Genomic DNA, 21,768 nt, shown 5'->3' with positions numbered 1-21,768 from the left:
TCCAAATAAACAAATTAAAAGCAAATCCTGTGAATGGAAGATGGGAAACATAACAGATTCCATTGCTCCATTATAACTGTGCAAACAGATTTTTTTTTTTCTTCATGTAACTCTTTAACATTACCAATTGGATTTGCTTTGAGCCCTAAGCTCAACTCTTTCCAATCATGATCAATTATCATATCATACATCCCCCGTGCTTTTACTACATTAAGTCAATGGGAAGTGACACCATGAGTGAAAGCAGAACAATGACAAATACGGCCACAGGAGGCGCCATCCTGAACCCGCACTGGCCATCATTACAGGACCGACATGAAAAAAAGAGAATTGGTAATAGGGATGGATCTATAATCCATTTGAGAAGGTGTTGCATACTGTAAATTCATCAAGAACAACAAAGTGGAAATGTTAAAAACACAAACATTCACTAACACAATCAAAGACATCAATGTGTAACACAGTTGATTGTGCGAAGGAATTATAAATCATATAACCTATTGACACATTTGTCTTACAGAGTTAAACAGCTCTCAAATTTGACTTTACCTCAGTACCTTCACATAGGTCTGCGAAATTGGCTATCATGCATTTATAATATTCTGTAGGTTTGTGGCTCATACCGACATTAATTGGTTTGCCCACTAGGGGATAAGCTGCGCAACAAAGTTGTAGGAGTGAAAATCTCCAGCCCAAGTTCCAGTGGTGTACCTACTGCAACCACCAGGGCGATTGTATTAGCATATCTACAGCACACAAACTTTGCATTTTTAAAGGCAACCGCCAAACTACCTTGATTAACCTTCTATATTTAAGGAATATTCTCCAACTTTGATTCATTTTTATTCCAAATAGTGGCGGTCAGCCAAACAATAAATCACAACTTATATTTTGGCCATGTCTGTGGTTCTATTGACATTAAAATGACTCCATCATCAACAATGGAGGATGACTTTTGGTCTCTACCCTCAATTTTAACCCCTAGTAATAGGCTACACTGATTTAAAGGGAGAGGTTGTTTGGGGTCATCCTAAGGGGTCTGCCCCCTTTCCTGGAGCCTTTGGCTTCACCCACATATGGTGAGCTATAAATAAAGTCCAGATGTAATTTTTTTCCAAATATGTTATTTTTTCAACTTAGCCGATATCCTTTAAGTGAAGGTTCGGATTTATTGTCCTACCCATCTAGTGTTGTTTGCAGTTTGTAAAAATGCAATTGACAGATCTACAAAGTAATTTAACATTATTGTGTAAATTACAAAACATTCATAAAACTTACGACTAAACTAAAAACAGACATGACCACCCAATTAAGCCTATGTTACTCTTTCTAACCCAGGGCAGTGTGGAGAGGGATTGGGTCAAGCACTCCTACCCCTGTGCTGCTTTCTGAACCCAGGGTGGGACTATTTTCCTGTTCCAGGTATCGCCAGGAAATCCTCCATCTTTGATTCCTGGATTCCATACATGGGAGATCTTTCCTTGCCGCTGCTTGGCATGTGGGCAGAATGTCTCATGTTCTAACTGTCTGTCCATCCTGTATTTTTCCTTCGATTCTTCTTCATCTCGCGATTGTTGTCCTCTCTCTGCCATCTTAATTTTCCTTTGTCTTTTCTCTTGGTGTGTTCCACACTCTCCAATTGTCCATATACAAATTCCTCTGAATTCCACTTATTTAGCCAGAAAACATTTTCTTTCTCCTTCACAGTTCTTTCAAGACCCTCTTCGAGGATTTTTTCCTGTGTCATGTGTTTCTCCTGAGTGGACGGTCCATGGTCCTGTGTTTCTCATGAGTGGAGGGTCCATGGTTCTGAATGTTTGTGAGAAGCACACTTTTCCCCACTGATACAACCGGCAACCCCACTAGTTAAATAGGAACGCAAAAGTCTGTGGGAAAAATCTCATTGTTGTTTAACAAATCATTTGAATCTAACTAATATTTTTGTCACTGTTTTTGTTGACACAATTAACATTGCTAGCAACTCAGACAGCTGATGAAACTGTGGGTTTGGACAATGGAAGAATATCTGCAGGAAATGTCAGAAACTATTTCAAGGAAGACAGTCTGTGTTATCCAGGGGTGTAGCACACAATTCTGGGCCCTGTACATAGGCAGTCTCTGAGAGCCCCTCCCCACTTTGTTCAAGATTCAAACATTTTCGAGGGCCTCTCTATACTTAGTACCCCTTCTCCCCGCTGGTCCGACGCGCCTGGTGTCATCACCGCCCTCAGGGTCTTGACTTGAAGGACATTCTAGACAACTTCAGTGAGCAATGACCCCTGGAAACCTGGAGAAGTGTGTTCCTCACGTATTAATCTTGGTTTTATCAGAACTCAAGGAACTCTTTGAAATTGTTGCATTTAGGAACAATATGTACAACTACCTGGGACAGAACAAAACAGTGGTTTTCTTTCATCAGTCACCATGGCCAGTTAGAAACAGAACATCCTGTTTTTGTGGTTATAACAGGTGTTTACTGCCATCTTGTGGAGGAAACCATTGCAACACTTATATTATAGGTGGGGCTTAGTTTTTTGCCTAGAACAGAAAGTGAAAATAATGTTCCAGGAGCAGTTTTTAAACAACGCAGCAGAAAATGCGCTACTACTATGACGAATAAAAGAAAGTAAGTATTTCAGAACCATAATCTAAAGTAACGGCAACGATTCTGACAGCGACAGATAACTAGTTAGAAGGGCTGGTACTTCTGTAATAGTGGTTGGCAATCAGCGGTTTCAAAAATGAAATAATTAGTAACCCAGAACTGAAATATAATATTAGTAAAACAGTGGGTAAGATGGTGGACAACATTTTAGATGATGAGTTTAGTGTGTTTATTTAAGTTTCCATATCCTGGGAAACAACAAGTTGCTCACAACAAACATACCAGTAATCATCATCAACAATGCTTGGTATTTCTGCCATGTGTATATGATGTGGTGGCCTTAACGCTGTGTTGCCAACTCTCGTGAGTCAAACAAGCAACCGCAGCGTCAAAACAAGGACAAAACAAGCCCAATACTGTTAAAGCGTGTTACGCTCAATGAATGAGCCTGCAACATATTAAACTGAAGGCACTCAGATTTTGAAACGCAAAACATGTATTTTAACATCAACAAGCAAATAATTATTTACAAAAAATAATCAAACGTCAACAGCGCGTATATGTAAAGCAGGCCCCATCCAGTCCTCTGATCACCTGCTAGCAGAATATGAGAGGAGAGATGGATAACAAAGGGGACAGGAGCAGTAGGGGGTGCGTAAAATACATTAGTACCGTATGTATGTACTATTAGTAGGCTATATATATATATATATATATATATATATATATATATATAAGAGTAGGCTATGGTATGCTTGTTTTTTTTGTTATAAACTGTAATAATAGCTTCTGCTTTGCAGTATCTGCAAAGAGCTTTACTGTCATCACGGACCACTTGATGTTCAGTCTTTCTTGTACTATTTGCCATCCTTGGACCACTTTGTTGGTGGCATCTTTTGTGGAAATGTATCTAGTGCTATGCCATCTAATGTCATAAATGATAACTCATCATCACTGCTGTACTAAGTGTCTATAATATTCAATACTTTTACCATACTGTTCATACTCCCCATCCTACTCTTTCAAAAATTGCTGCTAGTTTACATTGTCTATATTATTGCCATACTAACCATAGGCCTATGTATAATTTCAATACTACCACCAATATTGCTGCTAGTTTACAGTACTCTTTCTAAACTGATGCTAGTGTACAGTGTTATGTATATTATTGCTTTCTCTTCTTGCTATATTTTTGCTGTGTATATATTTTTCTTCTTAATTCTCACTACATAGTTGTAGTTTGCTATGTCACCATTCATTAGCTTATTACACTCATGTATCTATAACAGTCAATAATTCTATAAAATAGCTGGTAGTTTACATTGTTATATATATTACTGCCTTACTTGCCATATCTATAATCAATGTTAGGTTAATACCCAGATTTCTCCTAGTTTACAGTACACTTTTTTAAACTGCTGCTAGTGTGCAGTGTTATGTGCATTTGCTTTATTTTATTTTTTGTCTAGCTATATATATGTCTTTGCTTATATATTTTACTTAACTATCACTACATAGTTGTCGTCACAATAATTTAATTGTTCAGGATGACGCTGAGTTACTCGGTGCATTTGATAAATAAACGTTGAATCTTGTAGCATCGCTTGCGATTCTAACTTGATTTTCCGCCAATTGGAGGGAGGTGGGGGCGGGAAAGATCCACGTGGGGATTTGTAGTTTAGCGAATCACACTACAACACTTACATTATTATTATTATTATTGTGAAGCTGTGAGCAGACAGTGTCAATCAATGCATTCAGGGAAAGGAGCGACCATAAATGTACAAAAACAAAGTCGCTGTCAGATTTTCCTAAAAAGCGACCAAACCTTTTAAAACAAGCCCAAAAAACCGCAACCCGCGTGATTATTTCAAAAGACTTAAAAAACAAATAAAGCCCAAAGTCGCGTATTATAAGCGGACTTAACAACACATCTCTTCACACCCCACCACATGACGAGGTAGTACGTCCCATTTGGTCACAAATACTGGAATACAAGCCTACCCACCAAGCGTGCCGCACAAGCCCTGAAAAGTGAAGCCAAAACGTCTCGATCGCCCCCTGGTGAGTGGTCCCAGTATAGGTCATAAACCCCGCCCTCCCCATGTTATTCAATGGGACGCGAGATCAACTAAACAATTAAATTACTCTTCAAATATATTTTTTCCGAAGCTGGTTTCTGTCATTTACTGTAGTTTGTATCACGCTAATGTAAATTCAAGAGTTTGTTTTTAAAATAAGTTTGTTTTTAGTTAGTTATTTAATGCTCTAAAAACGGTGGTGTGACGTCGTGATTCACAGCTGTGATTGACAGCTATCTGAGCCGAGGAGCCACTGAATCTTTGGAGGACTGAGGAGATTGGAACTTTACATTTAATCTCTAAATTTCTATAATTGATAGAATTTCACACGGACATAATGGGTTGTTCTGCAGTACATTGTGATAACCGATCTGGCATTTCCAATCCCAATTTTTTTTTCCGTAAGTTAAATTTATAAGCTATTTAATTAGTAAATAAATGTAATGGGCTAGCTAACGTTAGCTAAAAGACAACAAGCCTCGTTAATAGCCATGTTAATAGCTAGCAGGTGATCGTTAGCTAGAAGTTACCAATTATTTTTGTATTAGGCCTATTCTAAATTAAGGTTAAACATGAGGTTTAACAAGCAAAGGTTGTACTGTACTTGGACTTGCGATTGATTACGGTATGCGCATTCTGCGAGGGAGAGTGAGGGCGGGGCACAGGGGTGGCGCCGTTGATTTCGCGGCTTTACGGCTTTACTTCCTTCTCGCTACTGCGCATAACTACTGCGCAGAACTGGTCCCAAGATCGCTATCTGCGCAGACGCAAGTCCAAGATGTCAGCGCCGTATCAGGACACTGGTGGCTTCATTTTTCACCAATGGAAAAGAGCAAAAGGGCGTCGTCCATTATATATACAGTCTATGCCACAATCGCTCTGAAAATGAAGTTATAAGACTTAATATGAAACCACAGTTAGGAACGAAGGGAAGCACTGGTGAGCTCGAGCTTAGGGATGTATGTCTGCTACAGGTAGTGATGGCCATGGATGCATACAAGCCTTCATTACCTTCTAGCAGCAGGATATTATGCTAGCAGCGCATCGCATCGCATCATCTTCCGCTTAATCCGGGGCCGGGTCGCGGGGGCAGCAGTCTAAGCAGGGATGCCCAGACTTCCCTCTCCCCAGACACTTCCTCCAGCTCTTCCGGGGGGACACCGAGGCGTTCCCAGGCCAGCCGGGAGACATAGTCCCTCCAGCGTGTCCTAGGTCTTCCCCGGGGTCTCTTCCCGGTGGGACGGGACCGGAACACCTTCCCAGGAAGGCGTTCCGGAGGCATCCGAAACAGATGCCCAAGCCACCTCAGCTGACCCCTCTCGATGTGGAGGAGCAGCGGCTCTACTCTGAGCTCCTCCCGGGTGACCGAGCTTCTCACCCTATCTCTAAGGGATCGCCCAGCCACCCTGCGGAGAAAGCTCATTTCGGCCGCCTGTATCCGGGATCTTGTCCTTTCGGTCATGACCCAAAGCTCATGACCATAGGTGAGAGTAGGAACGTAGATTGACCGGTAAATCGAGAGCTTCGCCTTGCGGCTCAGCTCTTTCTTCACCACGACAGACCGATACATCGACCGCATTACTGCAGAAGCTGCACCGATCCGTCTGTCAATCTCTTGTTCCATCCTTCCCTCACTCGTGAACAGGACCCCTAGATACTTAAACTCCTCCACTTGAGGCAGGCACTCTCCACCAACCTGAAGTGGGCAAGCCACCCTTTTCCGACTGAGGACCATGGCCTCGGATTTGGAGGTACTGATTTTCATCCCCACCGCTTCACACTCGGCTGCAAACCGTCCAAGTGCATGCTGAAGGTCCTGGCTTGAAGGGGCCAACACGACAACATCATCCGCAAAGAGCAGAGACGAAATCGTGTGGTCCCCAAACCTGACACCCTCCGGCCCCTGGCTGCGCCTAGAAATTCTGTCCATAAAAATTACGAACAGAACCGGTGACAAAGGGCAGCCCTGCCGGAGTCCAACATGCACAGGGAACAAGTCTGACTTACTGCCGGCAATGCGGACCAAGCTCCTGCTTCGGTCGTACAGGGACCTGACAGCCCTTAGCAAAGGACCCAGGACCCCATATTCCCGAAGCACCCTCCACAGGATGCCACGAGGGACACAGTCGAATGCCTTCTCCAAATCCACAAAACACATGTGGACTGGTTGGGCAAACTCCCATGAACCCTCCATCACCCTGTAGAGGGTATAGAGCTGGTCCAGTGTTCCGCGGCCTGGACGAAAACCACACTGTTCCTCCTGAATCCGAGGTTCTACTATCGGCCGTATTCTCCTCTCCAGAACCCTGGCATAGACTTTCCCGGGGAGGCTGAGAAGTGTGATCCCCCTATAGTTGGAACACACCCTCCGGTCCCCCTTCTTATAAAGAGGGACCACCACCCCGGTCTGCCATCCCAGAGGCACTGTCCCCGACTGCCACGCGATGTTGCACAGGCGTGTCAGCCAAGACAGCCCCACAACATCCAGAGACTTGAGGTACTCAGGGCGGATCTCATCCACCCCCGGTGCCTTGCCACCGAGGAGTTTCTTAACCACCTCGGTGACTTCAGCCCGGGTGATGGACGAGTCCACCTCTGAGCCCTCATCCTCTGCTTCCTCAATGGAAGACGTGACGGCGGGATTGAGGAGATCCTCGAAGTATTCCTTCCACCGCCCGACGACATCCTCAGTTGAGGTCAACAGCTGCCCACCTCTACTGTAAACAGCGTTGGTAGGGCACTGTTTCCCTCTCCTGAGGCGCCGGATGGTTTGCCAGAATCTCTTCGAGGCCAGCCGATAGTCCTTCTCCATGGCCTCACCGAACTCCTCCCAGGCCCGAGTTTTTGCATCCACAACCACCCGGGCTGCAGCCCGCTTGGCCTGTCGGTACCCGTCAGCTGCGTCAGGAGTCCCACAAGCCAACCAGGCCTGATAGGACTCCTTCTTCAGCTTGACGGCATCCCTTACTTCCGGTGTCCACCACCGGGTTCGGGGATTGCCGCCTCGACAGGCACCGGAGACCTTACGGCCACAGCTCCGAGCGGCCGCTTCGACAATGGCGGTGGAGAACATGGTCCACTCGGACTCAATATCTCCAACCTCCCTCGGGATCCAGTCGAAGCTCTGCCGGAGGTGGGAGTTAAAGATCTCTCTGACAGGAGACTCGGCCAGATGTTCCCAGCAGACCCTTACAGTACGCTTGGGCCTGCCGAGTCTGTCCAGCTTTCTCCCCCGCCATCGGATCCAACTCACCACCAGGTGGTGATCAGTTGACAGCTCCGCCCCTCTCTTCACCCGAGTGTCCAAGACATACGGCCGCAGGTCAGATGAGACGACAACAAAGTCGATCATCGACCTGCGGCCTAGGGTGTCCTGGTTCCACGTGCACTGATGGACACCCTTATGCTTGAACATGGTGTTCGTTATGGACAAACTGTGACTAGCACAGAAGTCCAATAACTGAACACCACTCGGGTTCAGATCAGGGGGGCCGTTCCTCCCAATCACGCCCCTCCAGGTGTCACTGTCGTTGCCCACGTGGGCGTTGAAGTCCCCCAGTAGAACAATAGAGTCCCCAGTCGGAGCACTTTCCAGCACCCCTCCCAGAGACTCCAAGAAGGTTGGGTACTCTGCACTGCCGTTCGGCCCGTAGGCACAAACAACAGTGAGAGACCTATCCCCGACCCGTAGGCGCAGGGAAACGACCCTCTCGTTCACCGGGGTGAACTCCAACACATGGCAGCAGAGCTGGGGAGCTATAAGCAAACCCACACCAGCCCGCCGCCTCTCACCATGGGCAACTCCAGAGTGGTGAAGAGTCCATCCTCTCTCAAGGAGTGTGGTTCCAGAGCCCAAGCCGTGCGTAGAGGTGATCCCGACTACCTCTAATCGGAACCTCTCAACCTCACGCACTAGCTCAGGCTCCTTCCCCGCCAGCGAGGTGACATTCCACGTCCCTAGAGCTAGTTTCCGTGTCCAGAGATCGGGTTGTCTAGGCCCCTGCCTTCGACTGCCGCCCGATCCTCTTCGCACCGGCCCCTTATGGTCCCTCCTGTGGGTGGTGAGCCCACGGGAGGGCGGCCCCACGTCGCCCGTTCGGGCTGAGCCCGGCCGGGCCCCATGGGGGAAGGCCCGGCCACCAGGCGCTCGCATACGAGCCCCAACCCCGGGGCTAGCAGCGCGAACTCAAATTTTCTTGTAAAAAGAAATACATAATTGAAAGTTCAAAAGGATGGTTTTGAGTGAGGAACAGAAGCGTTCAATTTGCAGTAGTCTCTTATTTTTAACCCTTTTCCTCACTCAAAACCTTCCTTTTCGACTTTTCTGGAAAGGAAAGAAAAGGTGCAGTGGTCTCTTTTTAAACAAGTAAATGTCTCAACTCATCTGACGGTGCTTAAGTAAAATGGCAGACAGTTTAAGAAGGAAGATCTGTACATGTTGCTATTGATGGCTCTCTCCTCAAGCCAATAGGTCTTAACCCAGAAAGTGTGTATTTCTCTCTTCATTATGTGTTTAATAGGGAAGGAAGGGACACTGACTTTAAAATGAGTCTATCTGGGGAAAGAGAAGAGGGGTGCCCTGCCTCTAAAACGAGTGTCTCTGGGGAAAGAGAAGAGTGCCCTGCCTCTGAATTGAGTGCACTTGGTGACCATAACATCAAGGCAAACAGGTGAGATGATACATTTAAAATGCAACCAGAGTGATAACTCTCTTCACTTTTGAAATGTTCCCTCTGTGTCACCATGTCATTCTGCACTTGAGAAATTGACCTGGTTCATCCTAGCCACAATAACAATTTGCCACAATAGTGAAATTTGTGGTTTGCCTTTAAAATAAAGTCCATCGTTGGAAGATTATACTGTTTATAGTTCTTTGCATGTTTTCCAATGGTTGACTTTTACTTTGAAGGACAATTGCATATTCTACTATTGTAGCTAATCCTTATTGCAGCTAGCTAGATATCGTCCATGTTCCACCAGTAACACAGGTTTTGTTTTGCAACACTCACTTTGCTGAAGCACGTTTTTTAAACATTTACCACAATTGATATGGGCTACCCTACAAATAATGTGTTAAAGAACAAGCTGTACACAACAAAGCAAAATCAGGCAGTTGCTCTTAAAGAATGAACAGTATGTTCCCCTGTCAGAGTTTAGAGTAAATAAATGAAGTTATGTTTGTCCCTGATGTTTTGAAGCTCAATCCAGCTGGAGAGACCAGCCTCCCCTGAACCCAGCTGTGTTTCCATAAAGAGTAAAAACTCTATGATTCAACCTATCAAGTTCCAGGATGAAAGGTACAATATGTTCAGCTCTAGGACATATACAGCACATTGCAAAATAATTCAGACCCCTGACTGACACTCTTATATTAATAAATTACAAATGGTGAATAGAAATGTTTTTGTATGTTGGGACATATTTGTAAGGAATGAAAAGATATCTGTTGCTTACACAGGTATTCAACCCCTACACATAAATATTTAATTCAAAGTCCCCCTGATTGTGTCACACTGTAATACTGGGTTGGTTTTGAATGACAATGTCAACAAGTCATGTCCTAACTTGCCTATATATGGAAGAGCAACACCTTCATATGCCCTAGGTTCCAAATGAAATGTACCTGGTTCCACCTAGCCATAATAACAATTTGCCACAATAGTGACATTTGTGGTTTGCCTTTAAAATAAAGTCCATCGTTGGAAGATTACACTGTTTATAGTTCTTTGCATGTTTTCCAATGGTTGACTTTTACTTTGAAGGAAAATTGCAAATTATACTATTGTAGCTAATCCTTATTGCAGCTAGCTAGATATCGTCCAAGTTCCACCAGTAACACAGGTTTTGTTTTGCAACACTCACTTTGCTGAAGCACGTTTTTTAAACATTTACCACAATTGATATGGGCTACCATACAAATAATGTGTTAAAGAACAAGCTGTACACAACAAAGCAAAATCAGGCAGTTGCTCTTAAAGAATGAAAAGTATGTTCCCCTGTCAGAGTTTAGAGTAAATAAATGAAGTTATGTTTGTCCCTGATGTTTTGAAGCTCAATCCAGCTGGAGAGACCAGCCTCCCCTGAACCCAGCTGTGTTTCCATGAAGAGTAAAAACTCTATGATTCAACCTATCAAGTTCCAGGATGAAAGGTACAGTATGTTCAGCTCTAGGACATATACAGCACATTGCAAAAGTACTCAGACCCCTGTCAGATTCTCTCGTATTACTGAATTACAAATGGTGAATTGACATTTTTTTGTATTTTGGGAAATATTTGTAGGTAAAAAAGGAAAACAGTTGCTTTCACAGATCTTAAGGTCCCACACATTTCATATTTAATTCAAATGACAGTTGCCTGGTTCATCACTCTATTTTACAAATGTATTCTAACTCATTCTATCGAGGGTAGCATGGCATCTTGATGTGGCAATATTTGCCCACTATTCTTTGTAAAAGTGCTCTAAATCTGTCAGATTGCGAGGACATCTCCTGTGCACAGCCCTCTTCAGATCACCCCTCAGATGTTCAATTGGATTTAGGTCTGTGTTCTAGCTGGGCCATTCCAAAACGTTAATCTTCTTCTGGTGAAGCCATGCTTTTGTGGATTTGAATGTGTGCTTTGGGTGGTTGTCCTGCTGAAAGGTGAATTTCATCTTCATCTTTCTAACGCATGGCCTGAAGGTGTTGTGCCAAAATTGCTTGGTATTTGGAACTGTTCATAATTCCCTCCACCTTGACTAAGGCCCCGGTTCCAGCTGAAGAAAAACAGCCTCAAAGCATGATGCTGCCACCACCATGCTTCACTCTATTGTTTTTGAGCCAAACATACCTTTTGGAATTATGGCCAAAAAGTTCAATTTTGGTTTCATCAGACCATAGCACATTTTCCCACATGCTTTTGGGGGACTTGATGTGTGTTTTTGCAAACTTCAGCCGGGCTTGAATGCAGGGCAGGGTCGGCACCAAGGAGCAGGGTTGAGAAACACTTCTAAAGGATAGAAGTCAGGCTGTTAGATTTGATGGCATTATTGCAGCTGGAGAAAGATTTTAAGATAATACAAGGGTATTTTTTTTAAATGATTCAAGCTTTGTGACATGGTGCATTATCCTGCTGGAAGTAGCCATCCGAGAATGGGTACATGGTGGTCATAAAGGGATGGACATGTTCAGAAACAATGCTCAGGTAGGCCGTGGCATTTAAACGATGCCCAATTGGCACTAAGGGGCCTAAAGTGAGCCAAGAAAACATCCCCCACGCCATTACACCACCAGCCTGGCATGATGGATCCATGTTCTCATTCTGTTTCCGCCAAATTCTGACTCTACCATCTGAATGTCTCAACAGAAATCGAGACTCATCAGACGAGGCAACATTTTTCTAGTGTTCAACTGTGCAATTTTGGTGAGCTCATGCAAATTGTAGCCTCTTTTTCCTATTTGTAGTGAAGATGAGTGGTACCCGGTGGGGTCTTCTGCTGTTGTAGCCCATCCGCCTCAAGGTTGTGCGTGTTGTGGCTTCACAAATGGTTTGCTGCATACCTTGGTTGTAACAAGTGGTTATTTCAGTCAAAGTTGCTCTTCTATTTTAGCTTGAATCAGTCGGACCATTCTCCTCTGACCTCTAGCATCAACAAGGCATTTTCACCCACAGGACTGCCGCATACTGTTTTTCCCTTTTCACACATTTCTTTGTAAACCCTAGAAATGGTTGTGCGTGAAAATCCCAGTAACTGAACAGATTGTGAAATACTCAGACCGGCCCGTCTGGCACCAACAACCATGCCACGCTCAAAATTGCTTAAATCACCTTTCTTTCCCATTCTGACATTCAGTTTGAACTTCAGGAGATTGTCTTGACCAGGACCACACCCCTAAATGCATTGAAGCAACTGCCATGTGATTGGTTGATTAGTTCATTGCATTAATGAAAAATTTAACAGGTGTTCCTAATAATCCTTTAGGTGAGTGTATATGCATAACATGTGATAAAGGAGCTCTCAATGCAAGTGAAACAGGCCACCCTTAGGCTGCAAATCAACAGTTTGGTACATTCTGAGAAAAACTAAGATCAACCTGTACCAGAATGATGGGAAGAAAAAAAGTATGAAGGAGGTTAGGAACAGCTCATGATCCGAAGCGTCCCACATCATCTGTAAACAAGGTGGTGGCAGTGGGAAGGCCTGGCCATGCACTGCTTCCAATGGCACTTGGTCACTAGTGTTTATTGATGATGTGACAGAAGCAGACAGATTAATTCTGAAGTGTATCGGGATTTATTGTCTTCTCAGATTCAGCCAAATTCAGCAAAGTTGATTGGACGGCGCTTCACTTTACAGATCATTGCTTGCTAAGGATTCTCAACAAAGTATTAAAAATGTACATTTTGGCAATACAGAAGAGCTCTGTAGTGTCGCGAACAAACAATACCTCACAACGGAATTATACCTCATACCTCCCAACAGAATATAATCTACAGGGTAGCAGTACAGGTGGTAATTAAACAGTGGTGATCAGTAGTCGGCTGATGAGGGGCCGGGTTGGTCAATTTTGCATGAAGGAGTGCTGAGTGCAGGCAGGGAACCAGCAGAAGGCATCACAAACGTGACTGAGTTTCCATCATTCAATTAGTTTATGAAAATTGCCATTCTTTCTAAGTCACCTAATACTACAATGTAATCTGTAGGATATTTTAGTGAATCACCAATGTAGATATTCAGACAATAATACTATTGGTATTAACTAGGGCTGTCAAAAGTGATTAATAAAAAATGCTTAACGGCATAAAAAATGTTGTCGCTGTTAACACATTTTTCTTTTGAGCCTCAGAACCATAATTAGTGCTTGACCTGAGCAGGAGCTGTCACTTATTCATTGGCATCAGTATACGGGTATACTTTATTTGGCACTCATGCTGATCTGTGTGAAGTTGGCCCCCCACCCAACGTGACAGTTTGGCAACATTTTCATTTGTGCTGCTTGTATATTTTATATATTAGACATTTAATTATTGGTGATGACATCGCTCTGCACCCCACCATTTTCCAAACTAAGTCAAAATAGGCTCATTCGTTTGTGCTGGTTTGTGCAGTACATATTTTTGTTTGTACAGTCATTTTTTGAAATATTAAATACAATTGTATAGGTTATTCTGAGGACACTCATCCCCCCAACATGTTCCAAATTCAACCAAAATAGTCCAGTTTGTTTGGGCTCCATTTGTGCTGGTTTGTGCCATTAAAAGTCTATATATTAGACAGTTAATTTTAATTGAATTTTAAGTGTCTAAAAATGATAGCAGTGCAAACAAAAATGTGAACAGGACAAACCAGCACAAACAGACCACAAAGGATTGAGCCTATTTTGAGTCCATTTGGAGTTGGGTGGCTGGTGACGTCTTCACCTATAACCAAATGTCTAATAGAAAAAACACTGGTGCAGCACAAACAAAACCTTTAACAGCACAAACCAGCACAAACGAAGTACAAACCAATGAGCCTATTTTCACTCAATTTGGAGCATGTTGGGGGCTGAGTGACGTCATCGCCAATAATTACATTTCTAATATTAAAAACACAGATGCAGCACAAACAAAAGCATTTACAGCAAAAACCGGCACAATTATTTAGATTGATTTTGGAGCATGTTGGGGGCCTGAGTGATCTCAGAATGACCTATTCAATATTCTTTAATACATATAAAAACATTTATGGCACAAATGGAGCGGTTGAGAGCGCTTCATATTAATTTATTTTTCAATAAAACAATCAATAAAACAAAGTGTAGCCTACTCATTCATGTCATAAATCGTGTTTTCTCACCACTTGTCTGTGAATCACATAACTAAAACATCTATGCTTAGAATAAATTACATATCTGATCCTGATTGTTTGTGGTTAAACATCTCAGGCTACATTCCCTACCTTATGCCTTTGCCTATTTAAGTAACCTATCTTATGGCATTTGGAAATCATTTAATAAAGATACGTATTTGGCTGTGGCCAAAGCTACTTGTATGCAGGCCCTGACCTGAACCCCATTCTAACCACATTTTAGCCTTATAATCAAGTAAAATAATCAAGTACAATAACTCAAAAAGTATAGGTGTGATTCACTGGTAGATAACATGCTTGCAGCTTTCCCGGAGAGAAGAGCTGATGGGTGTTTTAAACATACTCTAACAATTGTTATTGTACTTGGTGCCTTGATCAAGAGCACAATGGTAGAAGATGGTAGAACTTTTGGATCATAGACCAGCAACTTTCTATTTAGATTTAAGAGGGTGTGAACTATGCTGAATGGGCGTAAACAAGGACCAGCTCTCTGGCAAGTGTGAGTCTTTCAATGCTTTTTTCTCAGAACTAAGTAGAGCAGATGATCAACTTTTAAAGCAACAAATCTTTCCCATAACTTCATCAAATACAGTTGTATTATGTACCAGTACAAAGTTCTGAATCTGGAACTTTATTTAAAAAAAAGCCAAACTCTAATTTTGCAATAGGACCCTGTTCAGGAATTCTGTCACAAATGGGGACACACTGGCCTTGTGCTAAACTGGTCTGGTTGGTCTCTAATAAACACATGCTATATCAAACCAAATAAAATAATAAAATACAAGTTAGTTTTTTTTCCACGTGGACTTGATATATCAGGTATAAACAGTACAGTGAAAGGTAAAGTAGCGTAGTTGCAGGATTCCTAATAAATAGTAGCAACACTGTAAGTAAAGATAGTTGGAGTGCAGGTGGAGAGCCACTGAGCCATTTAGCAGTCTTACTGTACTGATGGACTGGGTTGTCTACATCACACATCAGAATCAACATTATTGCCAAGTAAGTTTCACAACAGCAATTTTTACAAAATATATCAAAACAATTAAGAATAGTGTACTGGGCATAAAAACAGTAGACTGAGCATTAATAAATAACCAAAATGTATAAGAAATATGTAAGGTGCAAGATTTGTTTGTGACTTGGCAGACCAATCAGAACTCAGTATGTCAGCATGTTCAGCCCCTTGATTATCTCAGCCAATCATGCCTATCAAGAAAAGCCCTGTATATTTCCGCTGGTTAACCAAGGGTTTGCGTTTTACATTTTCTTTGTATTTACGCTTTGCATACTAGTTTGTCTACAAACTGCACTCCTAAAAAGTAGTGACATGTGACATACGCCACAGTTAACAATTCCTGCCACATATCATTAAAAGAAGAAACTGTTCCTGAGCCTGCTGGTGTGGGAACGAAGAGACCTGTACCACCTGCCTGATGGTAGGAGGGCAAACAGTTTGCGGCATGGATGTGAACAGTCCCTGATAACACCCGCCCTGGACAGGCACCGCTTGCGCTGAAGGTCTACGCTGGCTGGGAGCTGGGTACCAGTGATGTGCTGGAGGTCTATGATGGCTGGGAGCTGGGTACCAGTGATGTGCTGGAGGTCTATGATGGCTGGGAGCTGGGTACCAGTGATGTGCTGGAGGTCTATGATGGCTGGGAGCTGGGTACCAGTGATGTGCTGGAGGTCTATGATGGCTGGGAGCTGGGTACCAGTGATGTGCTGGAGGTCTATGATGGCTGGGAGCTGGGTACCAGTGATGTGCTGGAGGTCTATGATGGCTGGGAGCTGGGTACCAGTGATGTGCTGGAGGTCTATGATGGCTGGGAGCTGGGTACCAGTGATGTGCTGGAGGTCTATGATGGCTGGGAGCTGGGTACCAGTGATGTGCTGGGCGGTTTCCACCACCCGTTGCAGGGCCTTCCAGTCGGCTACAGAGCAAACGCCAAACTACACTATTGGGATACAAATAGATTTTGCTTGTCATTGTGATAATTTGAGGGGAGACATTTAAGGGCCATAATATACCCTGTTTGAATGGACCAACTCCTGCACATTTGATTTCAAATCAAGCAGTGTCCAGTTTACAATAGTACATTATATGTCTTTAACATAATGCACTGCTTTTTAAACAGACATTTTTATATTTAGGACCAAAGTTGAACACATTCAAAAATGTTGATTAATCATCATTAACTACAGACATTTATGCGATTAATCACAATTACTTTAATTGTTTGATAGCTCTAGTATTAACACAATTAGGTGCAGTATAAGGATGTTTGGTTGCTACAGTAGTCAGCTACTGCTCAATGTGTATCTAGTTTGTTACTTTTTTAACTACCTCTGGCATACAATAACATTACATTAGCTTGTTAGCTCATCTCCTCCTCGGCTAGATTACGTAGGTGTCTTGTGTTACTGACTGCAGACTGAGGAAAAAAACTCTCTTACACCAGGATCTTGGGTTGATAGCTTTAGCATCGGCTGTTGCAGAAAGATATTACAGTAAATAACAGGGTTTTGACAAGACGGTCACAGCATTCACTGCTCATCAGTTGCATCTTTCGGACTCATGTGATCACAATATTAATGTACAATAAATTATAAAACATATGTAGATAAATTGAATAAAGCACACACAGGTGAAAATGGCAATAAAAGCAGAATTTCCCACACCTGTGTCTTTTTAAATTGCAATTAATGTCTGTGTATAAATAGTCAATAAGCTTGTTAGCCTTCACGTGAATGCACTGAGCAGGCTAGATACTGAGCAGGCTAGATACTGAGCCATGAGGAGCAGAAAATAATTGTCAACCGACCTGTGTAACAAGCTATTAGAACTTTATAAAGATGGAAAAGGATATAAAAAGATATCCAAAGCCTTGCAAATGCCAATCAGGACCTGAGGAGAAATACCGTCTGCTCTGGAAAAAGACGGTGTGGTTGTTTCAAGGAGCACAATACCACGATACTTGAACACGATAGAAAGAAGCCTTTACTGTGCCAAACCAAAATCCTGCTTACAATACGTTCAAGTTCAAAAGGTTTATTTGTCATTTGCAATAACAAGTTACGGCAATGAAATGCTTGGTTTTCCCACTCCCGACAGTGCAGTTGAAAGTTGAAAAGTAACAGTAATTATAATTTCGAAAAATAAGATAACACAATCAATCAGTAATAACACTAAACAAAAACACACATCAATAATAATAAATAAACAACTATACAACCGTAATGCAATGTAAAAGTGACAGATGTGCATGATATAAGTGACAGGTGTGCATGGGACTACGGTTGGAAGGCAAGAGGGGTTCCCGAGTTGAGCAGCCTTAGAGCCTGTGGAAAGAAGCCGTCCCATAGCCTGTTAGTTTTGGACTGAATACTCCTGTACCTTCTGCCTGACGGCAGCTTGGTAAACAGTCCATGGCCTGGGTGGCTGGGATCTTTAATGATCTGTTTGCTCCACCTCCGACACCTCCATGTGTAGAGATCCTGCAGTGATGACAGGTCAGACATTGTGATCCAGCTGCCATACCAGGCGGTGACAAGCCAGTCAGGAGACTCTCGATAGTGCATCTGTAGAAGTTGGAGAGTATCCTGGAATCCATGCCAAATCTCCTTAATCGGCATAGGAAGAAGAGCCGTTTCCTGGCCTCCTTCACCAAGATGTTAGAGTGATGAGACCAGGTCAAGTCATCGCTGATGTTGACCCAGAGGAACCTGATGTTGTGATCTCTCTCTACTGCAGACCCATTGATGTGTGTGTGGGGGCGTGGTCTCCCTGCCGCTGCTTCCTGTGATAAACAATCATCTCCCTCATTTTGCTGATATTGAGCTGGAGGTTGTTATCCTGACACCACGAAGTCAGTGACCTTACTTCGTCTCTATAGGCTGACTCGTCATTGTCAGAGATCAGGTCTATGTTGGTGGTGTCGTCAGCAAACTTAACGATGGTGTTGGAGACGTGGGTTGCCGGGCAGTCGTGGGTGAAGAGAGAGTACAGGAGCGGGCTCAGCACACAGCCCTTTAAGGCTGAGCTGTAGTCAATGAACAACATTCTCACATATGTGTTCCTCTTGTACAGATGAGAGAGTGCGTAGTGGAGGGTCAGAGCGATGGCATCCTCTGTAGATCTGTTAAGTCTGTAGGCAAACTGCAGCGGATCAAGTGTTGCAGGCATGGTGTCTGTGATGTGAGTTTTAACTAGCCGCTCAAAGCACTTAATGATGATAGGTGTGAGTGCTACAGGGCGGTAGTCATTCATGCAGAGGACTTTTAGATTTTTGGCACAGGAACAATGATGGACTTTATGAAGCAGGTGGGGACCACTGACTGACGTAGCAATAGGTTGAAGATATCAGTAAAGACATCAGCCAGTTGATCTGCACAGACCCTGAGAACACGGCCTGAGATGTTATCTGGTCCAGGGGCCTGGAGTATGTTAATCCTTTTTAGGGCTTTGCCGACGTCTGACCTGGTCATTTGGAAAGGGCAGCCATCCTGGTCCATTTGAGTATCCATGCCAAGGATGATGTTCTCAAAGCGAGCATTGAAAGAGTTCAGTTCCTCTGGGAGAGAAGCTGACACTTCCCCACACTACCTGTATTGCCATTATAGTCAGTGATGGTTCTCAGACAACTCGACATGTTCCTGGTATTGCAGCCCTGGTAGAGAGATTCTACTTTGACTCTGTATTTACTTTTTTAGGTTGTTATTTCCTTCCTGAGATCATACCAGGATTTCTTATAATTGTCCAAGCTGCCAGAGTTGAATGCTGCAGTCCGAGCCTTTAGCATGGCATAAATACCACTGCTGACCCATAGTTTTTGATTAGGAAATGATTTTGTAGTTGTACGTTGTACAACGTCGTCAATGCATTTGCAGATAAAACCGGTCACTGACTCTGTGTGTTCATTGATATTGCCTCCAGACACTTCTCAGAACATTTCCCAGTCGGTAGTGAGGAAACAGTGACATAAATCGGTGTCTGATTCGTCCATCCATCGTTGAATGGACCTCATCACTGGCTTCTCTTGTTTTAGACTCTGCCTGTAAGCAAGGAGCAACAGTATCAACGCGTGGTCTGATTTGCCGCAAGCAGGACGGGGGAGGGCCTTATATCCGTGAGGAAATGAAGAGTAGACATTATCCAGAGTATCTTTCCTGCATGTTGGGAAGTTGACGTGTTTTTTACACTTCGGTAGGACTTTCTTCGGATTGGCACCATTAAAATCGCCAGCAACAATAAAGGCAGCCTCCGGATGTAAACATTCAAGCCTATTGATAACTTGAAAAAGTTTGTTGAGCGTAGCCCCAGCGTTGGCTTGGGGGGATGTACACAGATGTTAAAATGACTGATGTAAACTCCCGGGGTAGATTGTAAAGGCGACATTTAATCGTAATATGCTCCAGATCAGGAGAGCTTCCAGAAGAGATATAGTCCACATCCAGTCACCAAAGATTGTTTACCATGAAGTAGACACCACCCCCTGCTTTAACCGGACTATGCTGTTCGATCATGCTGATGAATGGATAGCCCTGTCTGAACAATGGCCACATCTGGGATTGGCCACATCTCCAGCCATGTTTCAGTGTAAACCAGTACATTACAGTTCTTAATATCCCTCTGGAAAGTTAGCCCGCTCCTGAGTTGGTCCAGCTTGCTGCCTAGTGACTGGACATTCACTAAGAGAATACTTGGGAGAGGAAAGCTAGCCCGCTCCTGAGTTGGTCCAGCTTGCTGTCTAGTGACTGGACATTCACTAAGAGAATACTTGGGAGAGGAAAGCAAACCTGATCCTGAGTTGGTCCAGCTTGCTGTCTAGTGACTGGACGTTTCCTTCATTTGCGTCGTTTTCCAGGTGCTTGCTCAGGTAAGCACAACAAAGGGTATCCCGGGTTGTTTGATGATCTTGATGTTCTGGATGAAAGAGATGATTCCAGTGCAGTTCTCATGTCCAATAGTGATTGCCTGTTATAGGTTAATAATGTGGTTGAGAATGTAGCAAAATGACACAATAGTAACAACAATAAATCCGCAAAGTTGGTTGGGAGCATCCTCAACGGCGCCATCTTCAATAAAGCATAAAGCTCTATTATGCCCAACAACACCTTGACGCGCCGCACAGCTTCTGGCACACTGTAATTTGGAGTGACAAGACCAAAATAAAGCTTTATGGTCACAACCGTAAGCGCTGTGTTTGGAGAGGGGTCAACAAGGCCTGTAGTATGCAGAAAACCTCCCCACTGTGAATCATGGTGGTGGCTCACTGGTGTTTTGGGGTTGTGTGAGCTCTAAAGGCACAGAAACCTTGTGAATATTTATAGCAAGTTGAATGCAGCATGTTATCTGAAAATACAGGCAATTTGTAGTCTTCTGCACGAAAGCTGCGCATGGGACACTCTTGGACTTTCCAGAATGACAATGACCCTAAGCACAAGGCCAAGTTGACCCTCCAGTGGTTACAGCAGAAAAAGGTGAAGGTTCTGGAGTGGCCATCAGTCTCCTGACCTTAATATCATTGAGCCACTCTGGGGAGATTTCAAACGTGCGGTTCATGCAAGACGACCAAAGACTTTGCATGATCTGGAGGCATTTTGCCAAGACAAATGGGCAGCTATACCAGGACAAAGTGGTTAGAGTCCGCCGGAGGCAGGTGTGTGTCCGTGAAGAAGAGTGACATGTCTATTATTCAACCTATTAAGTTAATTGATGAAAGATACAGTATGTTCAGTTCTAGGACATTTACAGGTGTAATTAACTTTCCCTATTGTTCTGTCTGTGTCTTTATCCTCTGTAGTGGATGGTCAATTCTGACAGAGGATCAGTCCAGGTGTAATTAACTATATCCATTGATCTCTCTGTGTCTTTATCCTCTATAGTGGACTGTCAACTCTGACAGAGGATCAGTCCAGGTGTTCAGTGTGTGAGCTGGTTCTGAGGGATCCAGTCTCTATTAACTGTGGACACAGGTTCTGCCGACAGTGTATCACCAGATACTGGGAGCAGCCTGCTTCGTCAGGAGAATATGTCTGTCCTCAGTGTAGAAAGAGATCCAGAACAAGACCTGTACTACAGCAGCTGAGTGAACCCAGTGAGGATGACAGAGGCTCTGAAAACAGTAAGACTATTTGCACACGTGTTTGTACTTAACTATTTCAACATGGTTTTAATGTAGGGCACTGCATGCATTAAGTAATACAGGTTAAAAGGCAAACCTTTGTAAACATCTTTTAAACCATGTGTTT

The 21,768-nt window shown here is 43.5% G+C and overlaps 1 protein-coding gene across 1 annotated transcript in view; it reads left to right on the top strand.

Moving 5' to 3' along the window:
- Positions 1 to 2,550: 2,550 nt before the first annotated feature.
- LOC114840344 (NLR family CARD domain-containing protein 3-like) overlaps positions 2,551 to 21,768 on the top strand; it is a 37,638-nt gene continuing 18,420 nt past the window's right edge. The window contains exons 1-5 of the mRNA XM_034294910.1: positions 2,551 to 2,626; positions 9,207 to 9,356; positions 9,885 to 9,983; positions 10,738 to 10,836; positions 21,403 to 21,641. Of these exons, the coding sequence (XP_034150801.1) occupies positions 2,610 to 2,626; positions 9,207 to 9,356; positions 9,885 to 9,983; positions 10,738 to 10,836; positions 21,403 to 21,641 (604 nt within the window). The 5' untranslated portion in view covers positions 2,551 to 2,609. The remainder of the gene's footprint in view (positions 2,627 to 9,206; positions 9,357 to 9,884; positions 9,984 to 10,737; positions 10,837 to 21,402; positions 21,642 to 21,768) is intronic.

Source organism: Esox lucius, chromosome 11, assembly GCF_011004845.1.
Source record: "Esox lucius isolate fEsoLuc1 chromosome 11, fEsoLuc1.pri, whole genome shotgun sequence".
NCBI classification, from domain to species: Eukaryota; Metazoa; Chordata; class Actinopteri; order Esociformes; family Esocidae; genus Esox; species Esox lucius.
Note: the sequence above shows the minus strand (reverse complement) of the source record. Positions and strands in the feature narration are given on the sequence as shown.